We start from the raw sequence: 13,569 nt of genomic DNA on the forward strand, positions 1-13,569 counted from the left end.
CCCCTACCTGCATCTCAACCATCCCCCCAGCTCAGGGCCCACATCCTCAACCCAGCGCCAGGGCTCTAGCATTCACAGCTAAAGAGCTGGTTTCCCTCATCTGCCAGTCAGACGGTGACGACTGCCTTGCGGGGAGCAGCAGGTACGGTTGCAGGATTTTTCTCTTCTGCCGGGGTGAGGGGACTGTCCCCGCCCATCCGAAGAAAGACAAAAGGAAAAGCAAACTATCTCCTGTTCAAGCTCCAGTCGCCAAACGCATTGGCAGACAGGAAATACAAAACTCTTGTGCACAATTTACAGAGAACAGCATCATAAAGTCCTTGAAAGGCCGGTTGAAGACTAAAGAATCAATCATTCAACCCTCATGTCATCGCCCCCGCCGTCCATCTATCCAACGTCTCTGCTGGCCAAACCATTACTGCCATTTTAAATCCTCTGATCAGGCAGGAATTTGACATTGCAGTTATTTAAACCAAAAATTAAAAACAAAGTCAATATCCCTGTGCATTTTCTAGCATGCAGCCAAGTAGCTACTAGGCGGCTGCCAAGCACCACCATATTCAGCTTGCAGGAACTTGAGCCACAATTCAACCTCCCAACCGGCCCAATACTATTAATCTGTTATACTATTACAAGTTTGTTCACGTCAATCCACCTCGCCCGATATCAAACCATTCTCCCGCCCAAAGCCGACCCACCACCACCGGCAGGTGTTTCATAATTGTAAGAAAAATGTGTGCACCTACAGTCATGTGAAAACTTTTCTTCAACATATTGACATTTGATTTTAATTTCAACGTTATTTAGAGATGGATGTCATATAACTAAATAAATAAAACAGATTTTTATTTTTATTTTATTATTTCGAAGGTGTAATTAATAGAAATTTAATTTTATTTGAGAAAAAGGTAACGACACCCTCTCATGTATTGCTACTTAAAATGCCTTAAATTAGATCAGGTGCACCAAATCTGGGGCAAATGAGAACATTATTAGAGAGGATTCTGGAAGAGCCCATCTTATTTAAACCTCAGACATTTAGTTAGGTTTGCTCTTGCTAGTTAAAGGGCCATCACTAGTATGGCGAGATCAGGAGGCTTTCAGAATGAATTTTACCCTACAGTTGATATTAAAGTATATGCATCTACTATTAGAAAGACACCGCACATGTTTGATATGCATGGGAGGTGTGCAAGGAAGAAACCCTTGCTGAAAGAACAATTTGCTTTGGACAGATGAATCTATGAATCTAAAAATATTATTATTTTGGTTCAGTAACAGAAGGAGCACCTCATACCAACTGTGAAGCACGGGACTGGAAGTGTTATGGTTTTGGGCTGTTGTGCCGCAGCGGGGCCTGGCCAGCTCACCATTATAACATCAACCATGAGGTCTTTGTACCATTCTTTCCTTTACCAGAGTGTTCTTGAGTAACAATTGAGACCATCTGTCAGAAGATTGAAGCTGAAGCGGATGTGGACCATGCAACATGACAATGACCCAAAACGTTCCAGTAAATCAAACAAGGAATGGCTGAAAGCGCAGAAGTTGAGAGCTCTCGAATGTCCAAGTCAAAGCACGGATCTTAATCCTATGGAGATGCTGTGGGTGATTTCGGGCTGTGCATGCAAGACACCCCTCAAATTTTACACAGCTGAAAGAATTCTGCGTGGATGAGTGGGATAAACTTTCTTTAAATTGATGTCAGAGAATGGAAGACAGTTAGAGAATAACATCGAATTTTGAAGGTCGAATTGAGGTCATTTCAGCCAAAGGGGGCCAACTTTTAGGGCATAAGGTGTCCTAACTTTTTCTTCAGCAGAAATTTTAGTTTTTATGTTGAATAAATGATAACAAAGTAAAAATATCATTACTTTTGGTTCCATTACATCACCTTTATCTATATAAATTGTTTGAAAGATACATTGATGATTCCATATCTCTTGAAAAACAACTTTAAACATGACTGTATTTGGTAAAGTATATAAATCAGATTGTTGTCAATATAGTCAAACAAGCAAGAGAGCTGGCAGTGGGGGCAAAAGTCTGATACTTTTGAAATTTCTTTTGCTTTGAGATTTATTCTTTTTAATTCTTATATGTTTGATATTTAATCAGTTTGGTTCAATTGTATTGACACAAATTTGATAGAAAGTTGAGTCCTCAGACTCCACTTTCTACATTTCGGTAGTCCCTGCAGGGAGGCTGATCCTGCAGAGCCCTTTTGCACAGTTGCCCAAATCCATCTAATTTCAGAGAACAATGAAGCATCATCCAGCATAATCAATTTCCAAGCCTTAGCATCAGAACTCTCATGCCAGCCTGACCCCATGTTTGTCAACCACCTCATTTCATCGCTTCTAAAGGGTTTGCGTGGGGGTAGTTTTTCCAACCAACGATACATACTGCTTAATAACATCAGTGGGACGGCCTCTTGTTCTGGAATGAAGAGATCAAGCACTCCTTAGACTCCAATCAACTTTCAGAGATGCCACTCAATCTGGATTTTGTGGGGTGGGGGGGGGGGGGGGGTACTACCAAGGACAATGTTATAAATGAAGCTTGACGCTTAAAAAAGCCTTCTGCACTGTACTAAATAAACCCTGGGGTCGCCCAATGCCATGTCTGTGAACATTCATTGCAGAGGAAGCGAATGCAACAATCAAGCTGTAGTCAGAATCATCAATAAATCCAATTCTAAAGACATAGTGCCTCTCATTAGGCACCTTACTTCGACGGTGGTCTCGCACAATATCATCGTGACCGCTCGGCACATCCCAGGGCATCACAATGTAGCAGTTGACTCTATCTCCCTTCAATTGACAGATCCTCAGGAGCCTCTGCCCGGATGCCATCCTCACCCCAAACGCCATCCCTCCATTTCGACACTTAATATCTTCAGAGAATTTGTTGTTCTGACTTTTAGAGTCCGCTAAATGGTACATGAGAAAGGGCCTAGCAGAGTCCACCCTCAAGTTTAATTAGTAGGGGAGACCAGGTACAGTTGTAACACGGGACGGATGTAACACCTTGAATTCCTCCAATCACAAACAAGCTAGAGTGATGACACTCACTGTGCTCGTGCTCCATCAGTTTCCCTCCTTTCATTCAAAAGGAGAGCCACATCTGATACTTAAAGAGGAAGTTATCGACAAAAGTCTGTTTTTGAGGTAAAAAATCTACTTTTCTTCCAGACGTACTTTTTTGGATTCTGTCCTTATATCAAATGTCTATGAATCCAAACAAGTATTATTAGAATCACTGTTTTGTAAGCTAAAAGTAAAAATGGCTAACAAGTGTCAAACTAGCATTCAAGCTAGCTCACATGAGATGAAAACATGGTTGGTGATACTGGGACAGTTGTAACACCCCGTTACAACTGTCCCAGTATCACCAACCATGTTTCATTTACATTTAAAAACTAGCTAAGGTTAAGGATAGAGTTGCAGATATTGGTAGAATGTGTAAATAAAAAGTAAAATGTGTACTGTGTATTGCAAATTAAATGTAAAATGTCATAAAATCACATAAAAGTAATGATAATGAGTAAAAGTCAGTGGAAACATGCGTTTGCTTACAGCATGCCAAATATCAGAAAGAGGATAACAGACAGGGGAGTCCCCTTACGAATGCTGGAAAGGGCTTCAAATGAGGTCAGACAGGGCAAATCAGTTAGGGGAGTGGCCAAAACATATGGCATTTGCCATGTGACCCTGCACCGCTTCCACAAGAAGAGGCAGATGTTGGAGTCCAAGGGATCAAAGACACTTCCCAGAGTTGGGTACTGGACCTCAAAAAGGGTTTTCTCCATAGAGCAGGAGCTGCTTCTCAAAGATTACCTGGTGAAGGCAGCTGATTTGTATTATGGTTTGAGCCCAAAAGCTCATCCAGGAGTCACCATGACCATTTATGATTTGCCAGGAATTGTGAAGAGTTCCCTTCCCCGTGCTGCATCACCAGGAAATATTCAGGCAGGGTTTGCATGCTCTGGAATTTGGCCTTTTAATAGGGATATCTTTAGTGAAAGTGACTTTGCACCATCCTCAGTCACAGACCGCCCACCACCAGCAGTGACACCAGAGGTTCCATCCTCCTCTTCAGCTCCATCACCCAATGTGGCAACGGTGGCATCCTCCGTGCCACATAGAGCAACATCCCCTGTCACACCATGTGTGGTGTCTGAGCCATCAACCTCTGCTATGGACACAACTTTTTCACCCGTGTCCATCCGTCCACACCCAAAAGCTGGCCCAAGAAAGCAGACGACAAAGGGCAGGAAAAGAAGGGAAACCGCTGTCCTTACAGATACTCCTGTGAAAGAACAACTGGAGGCTGAGAAAGGAAGGTCTACAGCTAAAAGGAAAATGAAGTTTGACAACAAACAAAAGCCCAAACAGAAGAAGCAGAAAAAACAAGACTCATCTGAAGATGAAAATGAAAATGAATGTTGCATAGTGTGCTTCGAGAGCTACTCCAGGTCGAAGGAGGTCTGGCTCCAGTGCTGGTCCTGCAAAGCCTGGGCACACAAGGACTGCACAGATGGAAGGGATAATTACACGTGCCACAACTGTGACTCTGACTAGGTTTTCCGAGCCCTCCTACCCCTCTCTCTCTTTTGTTGGGACTGTTTAAGTTAATTGTTAAACTTTTTAGCTCTGTTCTACTTTTTAGTTCTGTTCTACCCATTGAGGTAGTGAGTCTTGATCTCATGTTTGAGGATGTGTGTTCTACTCATTAAATTAAGTTCTTGCATTGTAATTTGATGGCTTCTTTTTTGTCATGCAGTATGAAAAAAGGTAATGATTACTTAAAAACAAGAAATTAAGTCACAATAATATGACTGATCAATAATATCTTTCATTTTGAGTATATGATTGATTCATTCTGAATATTTTAGACACGTTACAACTGTCCCTGGTATGCGTTACAACTGTCCCTGTGTACAGGGACAGTTGTAACAGTGGAGAGTCGGTATTATAATTCATTTTGCAACCTTTACACATTTCATAAAACCACTTAAATACATTGTTTCAGTAGCTAACAGATTGAAGTTTATAATATAACAAATTGGTTACTCTAGTTGAAATAGTTTTGGATTTATCGCAAAAATTGCAAAAAGTGTTACAACTGTACCTGGTCTCCCCTACATAACTAGAAGTCATTTGCCATATTCTGCCTGTTAGCAGTAAGAACATATCTTACTGTGGAGAGACAAATCATGTAAAATGTCCCTGCTTTCTAAGCTTTGTCAACGCCATACAATCCAATGCAAATGCTCCATCTTTTCCAAGCCTTTTTTTTCTAATTCAGCAATTCAAATGTTGGTCAAAAGTTTGAAGAAAAGTTTCCAACAACACTGACACTAGACTCACCATTACGCTGAACCTCCTGTTTCTCGTAATGGGGAGAATAGTGTCAGAATTGTCGGAAACAGTGCTACGACTGTCTTTAATTACAAGCTTTCAATGGTTTTTTTACAAGGCAAGGAAATTACTTCCCAATAAAATGCTTCCGTCCCTGACGGAGACCTTACAATTTGGGATGCAATTTGGGGTTTATCTATGGTCGGTATCTTAATCATTTTAAGTCCGGGGGCGCTTGCGCCATCAACGCGTCTTGTATTGACACACACACTTTTGTCTGTGCAGGTGCATGGTTAAGTTTTTCAAGCTCAGGCCCAAGGCTTATCCTCATCTCAACTTTGTATGACCCTCCATGTCAGTCCCATGTCCAAGGCATGGTTAATAAACATTGAATCAGGTTCTCAACAGGTGTGAACTCAAATATTCAGGTCTCAATCAGGATAGACGCCGCTACTTCTGCTGAAATGCAAGGCATCCTGTCGTGGAAATATCAATCATAACTATAAATATACAATCACATCCAAATTATATTAACCTTGTTTATATAATTATTACATTAGAAGGAACTGTATACATTCTCCCCGTAACTTAAAACAAATCCCTTCCTCTCTTAAACTGAGAGAGGTTAAGTTAATTCGTATTCAAGTTCCCACTGGAGCCAGTAAGTCTGGTTTTGTGACCAGGCCAATCGACTGACTTCTTTGTTGTGTAAACTCGTTTAGAGCCAAACCTGCAGACATGTCCAATACCCAGCCATTGTATTACAAATGTACTTGGCCTAAGGTCACTCCCACTCCCTTCCCACAATGTTAATGTTCCCTATAAGAATCTTGTGAATCTATTGTCTCGTCGAATGTGTTCTCGGTAAACTTTGCTGCCAGTACTTTTCCCATGATCATGCCTTAAGATTAAATCAAATATTTCGCTGTCCGACGTGTCCGTGAGAGAACTTTCTCTTCATCACATCCCATCAGCATACCTCCAACTAATGGGCTGCTCGCTGGGCCCCATGAAGAATCATTTGATGGTGTCCCAACGCTAAATGTTTTGTTGTCAATACATATATGTGTTCATTTGTATACTAGTTTCTCCTGAAATTGAAATACCTTCACTACCTCCTACCAGCTTGATCTTTGCTTTTCCAGTCAATCAGTCCCAGGACCATGAATAGCTCCCAGTTCTAGGCCCTGTTCCCAGGGAAAAAGACAATATTTCAATCCCAGCCTTGAAGGTGGACGGTTGGTAAGGTAGCAGTACCGGTAGCAAAAGTGTTGGTACGGTAGCAGTAGTGGTAGCAATAACCATGTTGCAAAAGGTAGCAGTATCGGTAGTGGTAGCAACAAGTGTTGGTAGCAGTAGCAGCAATGGTAGCAATCTTAACGCTAAGAATAATATTTCAGCCGCGTAACTGACTCACAGGTTTAACATGTCAATAAATGAAGCAACTAGACTAAGATGAATTTATTGTGCGTGTAAACGACTGACCAGCCCAGATGTAGGTGCTGTACAGAGAGCCGTAGAGCAGGACGAAGGTTAGAACTTTGCCAAGCAGAATGTCTTCATGTTGCACCACAAAGTTCCACAGGATCATACTGAAACATACAAGGAACTGAGAAGAAAGAACAATTATTTTGGTATTTTATCTTCTTTCATTTGTTATTTTCACTTAATAAACTGAATCCTTGATCAAGTGTTCACATAAGATGTGTTAAAACTAATAATTTGAATTGAGACTGACCTGTGCCAGGAAAAGGTTTAAAGTGAAGAGATGAGGGAGCCTGTTGAACTTCTTACTTAGCAGTGTTACTGTGATGGTCCACACCTGGAACACACACACACACACACACACACACACACACACACACACACACACACACACACACACACACACACACACACACACACACACACAGTTTATGTGTATGTTAAATATACCTATACTAGTAATAGCCTACCAACATATGTAACTTCAAACACTGAAAGGTGGCCATGGCATGCTGCTTTTCGTTGCATTCCAATCAATGACTACCCCTGCTGCTTAGCATTATTAAACTGTTTTTGCTGAGAACTATAATAATTCCCAGAGGAAGGGATGAATGGTTGAAATGAGATTGAATTACCAATATGTGTGCTTGTTAAGCACCTAATTAAATTGACTAGTATTTTCGCATGCGCATTGCGCACGCTCAACCTCTAGTTGTACTTAAACCCATAGCAATAATGTGGAAACCCCAGTCGATAATTTAACACATTTCTGAGCGCATAATATAATAACACTTTACCTATAATATTACAACGTATAACAATCGTTCACCACAAATGACAAGCAGTGCCAACATTTAAGTGTTTTTTAACCATTCAGTGAACAAAAGGCAACAGGCTGAATCAGGGACGTCCTTAGGTGGGGGGGGTAAATTAGGATGATTCCAGGGGAGCAGCACTGACGGGGGCGCCCCAGAGGACACTGGTGGTATTATTACAATTCTGAAAAAAAAAAATATATATATATTTAAATCATCAAATCCAGGTGGTTTGTTTCGTTGTTTTGTTGTGGTTTGGTCCTCCATTTTTACAAAATCATTAGAAAGTCTTCACCCTATTATCACCCCTCTCATTTGTCATTATTTGGTACAGCCCACGTCTTACGCTACTGCAGAGCAAAGTAGCAGCCAGGCAGATCATTTTGAAGCAAGTGCAGACTGCTAGTGTCTTAAACTAGCAGCCTAAGTCAGTTTTTGTGTATCCCGGTCGGTGAAATGAAGAAGTCAGGTTGTCAGGGGAGGAAAGAGAGGAAAGAGCTCAAAGCGGTCGACAGTTCGTCACCCAGTTTTTGACCAAGAAAAGGTATATTCCTTCCTCTACACTTTCCCAACAACCTGATAACAAGCTTAGCCTAGCAGCTAGCACTACTGTAGCTAAAATAAACTGACTATTTAATATCTCCCGTATGCAGGTGAGGCCAAGCAACGTGGCCATAGCGTCTTCATAGGGTCAACGTCTTAGGTGTAAATTAACACCTTAACCTACACCCTCCAGCCAATCAGAATCGAGTATTCACCCAGACCATGGTATAAATGGAGATAATGCAATGATTAACATTCCATACTGCTTGCCAGCATGATAATAACATTTATGTAAAAAGATTTTGAATATTTTGATTGGCTGCATGACAATATTAGCAGACATTAAACTAAGGATACTTACATTTTAGCTGACTTTTAAGTTTAAGTCAGCTACAATTACAAGTAGTCTACCCTTAGATTAATAGCTGCTATTTGTAGGCTAATGCAGCAAATCTTTTTAACTTTATGGTCTGTAAGGGGACCTTGGGTGTCTTGAAAGGCGCCCTTTAAATTAAATGTATTATTATTAAAACATGCAATCCAATCAAATAGACTGTTGACAACATTGTTTAATATATTCGGATAATTATGAGACATATTCTGAATTATATCAGAATTATATCCCACTTCTGACACCAAATGTTAGATTTCAGCTTATTTCTAAACCGTTCGGACAGACTCTGCGTTGTGTATTTTCAGTCGTAGTAGTAATTCTTGAAGTCGAAATCAAAGCAGCTTGACAGGTTGGATTAGGGGGTTGAATAGATGGTTTATTTTCCAGGAATACAGCGAGATACAGACTTAGGTTGAATAATCTATAGTGGACCCGGTGGTCGATGACTTGTTTCCTTGGCTGTCGAACCCTCTACTCGTCGAACCAAAGGGTTGGGGCGAGTATTATACAAAAAGGGGATAGATGAATAACACGTAGACAGACGCACTCTCAGCCTTGATAAGGTATCTGGCCCTAGCTATGTCCCAGAGGACCAGGTCGGTTCAACCTTGTTGAAACATAACAATGGCAGAATGTTGGGGATAACACCTTGTATCAGTATGAGAGGCCCTTGCCTGTTCCTAGACTAGAAATGTGAACAATAGAAAGACACTAAAATACACCAACATTCTACATTCCTCCCTCTTGATCATACTAAACGTAGTTTAAAGATCACCCAAAAAATGAGAATTCAGTGTATTTACTGGTGACCCATTAATAATTAACTAAATCAATGAAAGAAAGCATAAAAGGCAATAGACAAGTAAATTCAAATCATACACAAGTAAACCAGGTGTAGGCCACTATAATAAAGAAAATAACAAACTCATTAGGTTACACATGATTAAACCAAAACAGATAAAAATTTTAAAGAATCAAGAAAGTCAACTGTCCAGACACCTCCCTCTGCTTGGCACAACAACATCACAGACAATACTGCATGACTCAGTTGGTTTTGAGTAGCAAGTTGCAACAGAGTTCTTTTCCAGTTGATGGCCACCGCAGGTGTGATGGGGGATGAGGATGAAAGTTTGTAGTAGGACGTCAGGACAAACACTGAGACACAGTTCAGTTCAAGGACTCATCCCAAGGACTCAACAAGTGTCCGTGTCTCCTGGATCTCCCAGGTACGATGAAACATGAAACAAAGAAAAAGTGCAGTATCAGTCATGGGGGAGGCATTGTCACAGCCTCCAACAGTAATAATAATCAACTATGGTTTGTAATGGTCTTAATGATTCGATAAACTATGAAAAAAATGATCATACAAAAATAAATCGCTTGATTCGAAAATGGTTATATCAGTAATCAGTAATCAGTCATCATAGTTCTCCATAAACCTTGTGTGAATGAATGAATGATTGAACCTTTGTTCAAAAATAAAACAAAACAAACAAAATGTTCTAAAGCTGAGCAGTTGTGTCAAGAAGGAACCAACATGAATTCTCACTTAGATAGGCGACAAAAGTCCTAGCATCTTTCGAAGACTAACCTCTCGTGAAAATAAAGGAATGAAAATAACAAACACTCTCTACTCTTCACCCCGTATCAGTTAGTTTGTGTGCCAAATCTAACGAGTGTCATTCCAAGTTGGTGTTATTGTTGGTTTCCGACACTGAATCGCATATGCGGCTGAGTTCTTCAACATTCTACGCCTGTAACTTCTTCAATAGTTCCCTCATTTTGTCTGAGCGGTTTTCTTCCCCTACTCTCTCGTTGGAGCGGTCACGGTACATCTTTCGAGGGGCTTTACATTCTCTTATCCAGTGTCCAATTTGTCCACAGTTGTGGCATGGTCGAGGTTCTTTCTGTCTGTCTGACTGGGGGAATCGTCCTCTGTCCCTGTTGGACTGGGGGAATCTTTCTCGTTCCCTGGCCATTCCCTTCTTCTCGTCAGCCAGGAATCGAATCCTGACTTCTTCATCTCGATCCACCTTTTCTCCGAATTCCTTGATATCTGCCATTGTGCTGCTTTGGTTGTCCCAGCCGGGAAAACCTTGTCTTTACTCCCCTTCGGATCTCCGGCAGTACCTGCTGGAGATACATGGTCTTCAAAGGCAAGTCCTGTGACTGGTCGATGGTGTCCATATCATATTCAGTTTGGCCTGAGTGCAGCAAATAACATTCGAAGAAGCGCTCGTTGAACTGGTCCAGACCCTCGTCTTCCTTCTGCATACAACGAGTGATTGTTGTCCAGTTGACTTGTGCCCTGGAGTGTTTTTGGATCCACGCCTTTATGGCCTCCCATCCCTTTCCTGGTCTCATTCCGTCTTCTCCAATGGCATCTTCCACATCGTATCGAATCTGGGTGCGCTCAGTGCCGCTCAGGTGTTTGAACAATATAGCAAGGCCATCGTAGGGGTGGAGTTCGTACAGAAGCATCAGTTGTTTCAATTTCATCCATGGCTGTAGGCCTGCTCTCCTTGGGTGGTCGATTTCCGTACTCCATCTTTCGATGTCCTTCGGGCTGGAGGGTTCATAGAGGATTGTGCGTCCCTCAGCACTTTCTATCTTCTTCAAGGGCCTGAGGTTAACTATTTCGTCTTTCTCATCTTTGGTCGTCATGTGTGGTGTTGCTGCGCCTCCCGTTGCACCGCAGTGTGGTTGTATGTTGTCATCAAATCCTCCAATGCGTGATTCATTCTTAGTCACTGTTCCAGACCTCACCGCGGGGGGTTGTTGTGTTTGGGGGTTCGGATGTTGAAATTGTTGTGGGAGAAATTGTTGTGGAATCTGGATCGCATCATGATTAGCATAGTCAGGTGGGGCAGATGGATTTCCCTTCCGTGGCACGTGGGGGGTACTGCAGATGACCGGGTACTCGCCTATAAAGCTGTTGACGTCTGAGAGAACACTGTGTCTTGACTCCTGTAAACCACCAGATGGCGTCGATGGCTGCATCGGGAAGATGTATTCCCCTTCTGTGGCACACGATGGCAGTGTGGGGTACATGCGACCATAGACTCACAAGGTTCCTCCTCCGTTTCCTTGGTCACCCCCCCTTGGGGGCCCTGAGTCGAGGGGGCTGGCCGCTACCACTCCTTCTCTAACTAGCGTCGTGTGTAGGTCTGTCAACTTCCTCTGCTCTTTGTTCCGAGTCGCTTCATCCTTGAACAAACGAATTTCGTCGGCAAGCAGTTTGATTTGCTCTCTATCTTTTTTCAGAGCAGTTGTCTTTTCCAATTCATTTATCTTTTTGTTACAGAGTCTCGCTAACTGAATAAAGATCAATCTCTCTAACCTCCACTTCAAAAGAATCTTGTTCCTTTGGTTCAGATTGCTATCCTCTTCCTCCTCCTCTGCCTTCTTCCTGCCTTTACCTTTCGGCATTTTTTCTATCTTTTTCTATCTGTTAAGTAACTAAAACTAGCGACCAATCGCTGCTTAGAAAGAAACAAATAGACGCCTCCCACGGAGCTCGGTATGCCAACAACAGATGATGGCACACTTTTTCCTTCTTCGATTAAAAATAAACAATATATGTGATTCCTCGGCGGGGATCAAAACAACATAGCACAAACAAAAAAACTCTAGCGATTCATGTAACCTCACCAGTGAATTCAATACAAATACGGTTTCACTCCTTGTCTGACAAGTCGTAAAACAAAACCCCTGAGCAAACCAAACGTCTTAAGTTATATTCAGGACACGTATCAACATTGACAAACTAGCAAAGATGAACAAATCACTTGGATGACATGCTATTACAATATTCTAGGACTCTAACCCAGCTTCTAGGACTCTAGCCCAGTTTCTAGGACTCTAGCCCAGTTTCTAGGACTCTAGCCCAGACCAAAGGCCTTATTCAACAAACAAATTCAAAAGAGTTTCATATGGCGTATATTCAGTGATTATTGAGCTCTTAATCACTAATACAGGTTCTCACTTCGTCAAGCTCTTAATGACACAACTTCATTACTCAGCAAATGTAGTGCAGCCTAATAGTAAAACAAATAATAATAATCACAGTTATGTGTGTGTAGATTATTTTAAGATTACTTTCTTGTTCTTTTCTCTTGGTCGAGAGTGTGGAATGAGATTCAGTCACCGTTGATTCCCACGTGGTGCATGGAGATGCGCTGGTTCAGCCGCGTTGTGGATGCGGGTCCCTCAGCAGGGCAGGCGTTGATACGTCTTCCCAGGCAGGGCGCGCGCTCTTCTCGGTCACAGGGCAATCTTCAGAGGCAATCGTCTTCTCACTCCTCTCTCTTCAAGACGGGTTCACGGCACCAAATGTTAGATTTCAGCTTATTTCTAAACTGTTCGGACAGACTCTGCGTTGTGTATTTTCAGTCGTAGTAGTAATTCTTGAAGTCGAAATCAAAGCAGCTTGACAGGTTGGATTAGAGGGTTGAATAGATGGTTTATTTTCCAGGAATACAGCGAGATACAGACTTAGGTTGAATAATCTATAGTGTACCTGGTGGTCGATGACTTGTTTCCTTGGCTGTCGAACCCTCTACTCGTCGAACCAAAGGGTTTCGGGCGAGTATTATACAAAAAGGGGATAGATGAATAACACGTAGACAGACGCACTCTCAGCCTTGATAAGGTATCTGGCCCTAGCTATGTCCCAGAGGACCAGGTCGGTTCAACCTTGTTGAAACATAACAATGGCAGAATGTTGGGGATAACACCTTGTATCAGTATGAGAGGCCCTTGCCTGTTCCTAGACTAGAAATGTGAACAATAGAGAGACACTAAAATACACCAACATTCTACAGATGTATCTTAGAGTCAGGGCCCTCTTCAAGCCATGATGATCCCACAGAAGAAACCAGTGAGGTTGAAATAGAACAAGGGGAGAAGGAGGACATTCTAAGTAGAAGCAGGACTGTCACAGTCTATTAGCTTATTTCTGTCTATAGTA

The 13,569-nt window shown here is 41.9% G+C and overlaps 1 protein-coding gene across 1 annotated transcript in view; it reads right to left on the minus strand.

The window, feature by feature from the left end:
• Positions 1-951: 951 nt before the first annotated feature.
• LOC115560384 (integral membrane protein GPR155-like) overlaps positions 952-13,569 on the minus strand; it is a 47,764-nt gene continuing 35,146 nt past the window's right edge. The window contains 5 exon segments of the mRNA XM_030379789.1: positions 952-971; positions 4,063-4,422; positions 6,621-6,745; positions 6,815-6,972; positions 7,102-7,185. Coding sequence (XP_030235649.1) covers positions 952-971; positions 4,063-4,422; positions 6,621-6,745; positions 6,815-6,972; positions 7,102-7,185 — 747 coding nt within the window.

The sequence above is a fragment of the Gadus morhua genome, chromosome 15 (genome assembly GCF_902167405.1).
Source record: "Gadus morhua chromosome 15, gadMor3.0, whole genome shotgun sequence".
Classification (NCBI taxonomy): Eukaryota; Metazoa; Chordata; class Actinopteri; order Gadiformes; family Gadidae; genus Gadus; species Gadus morhua.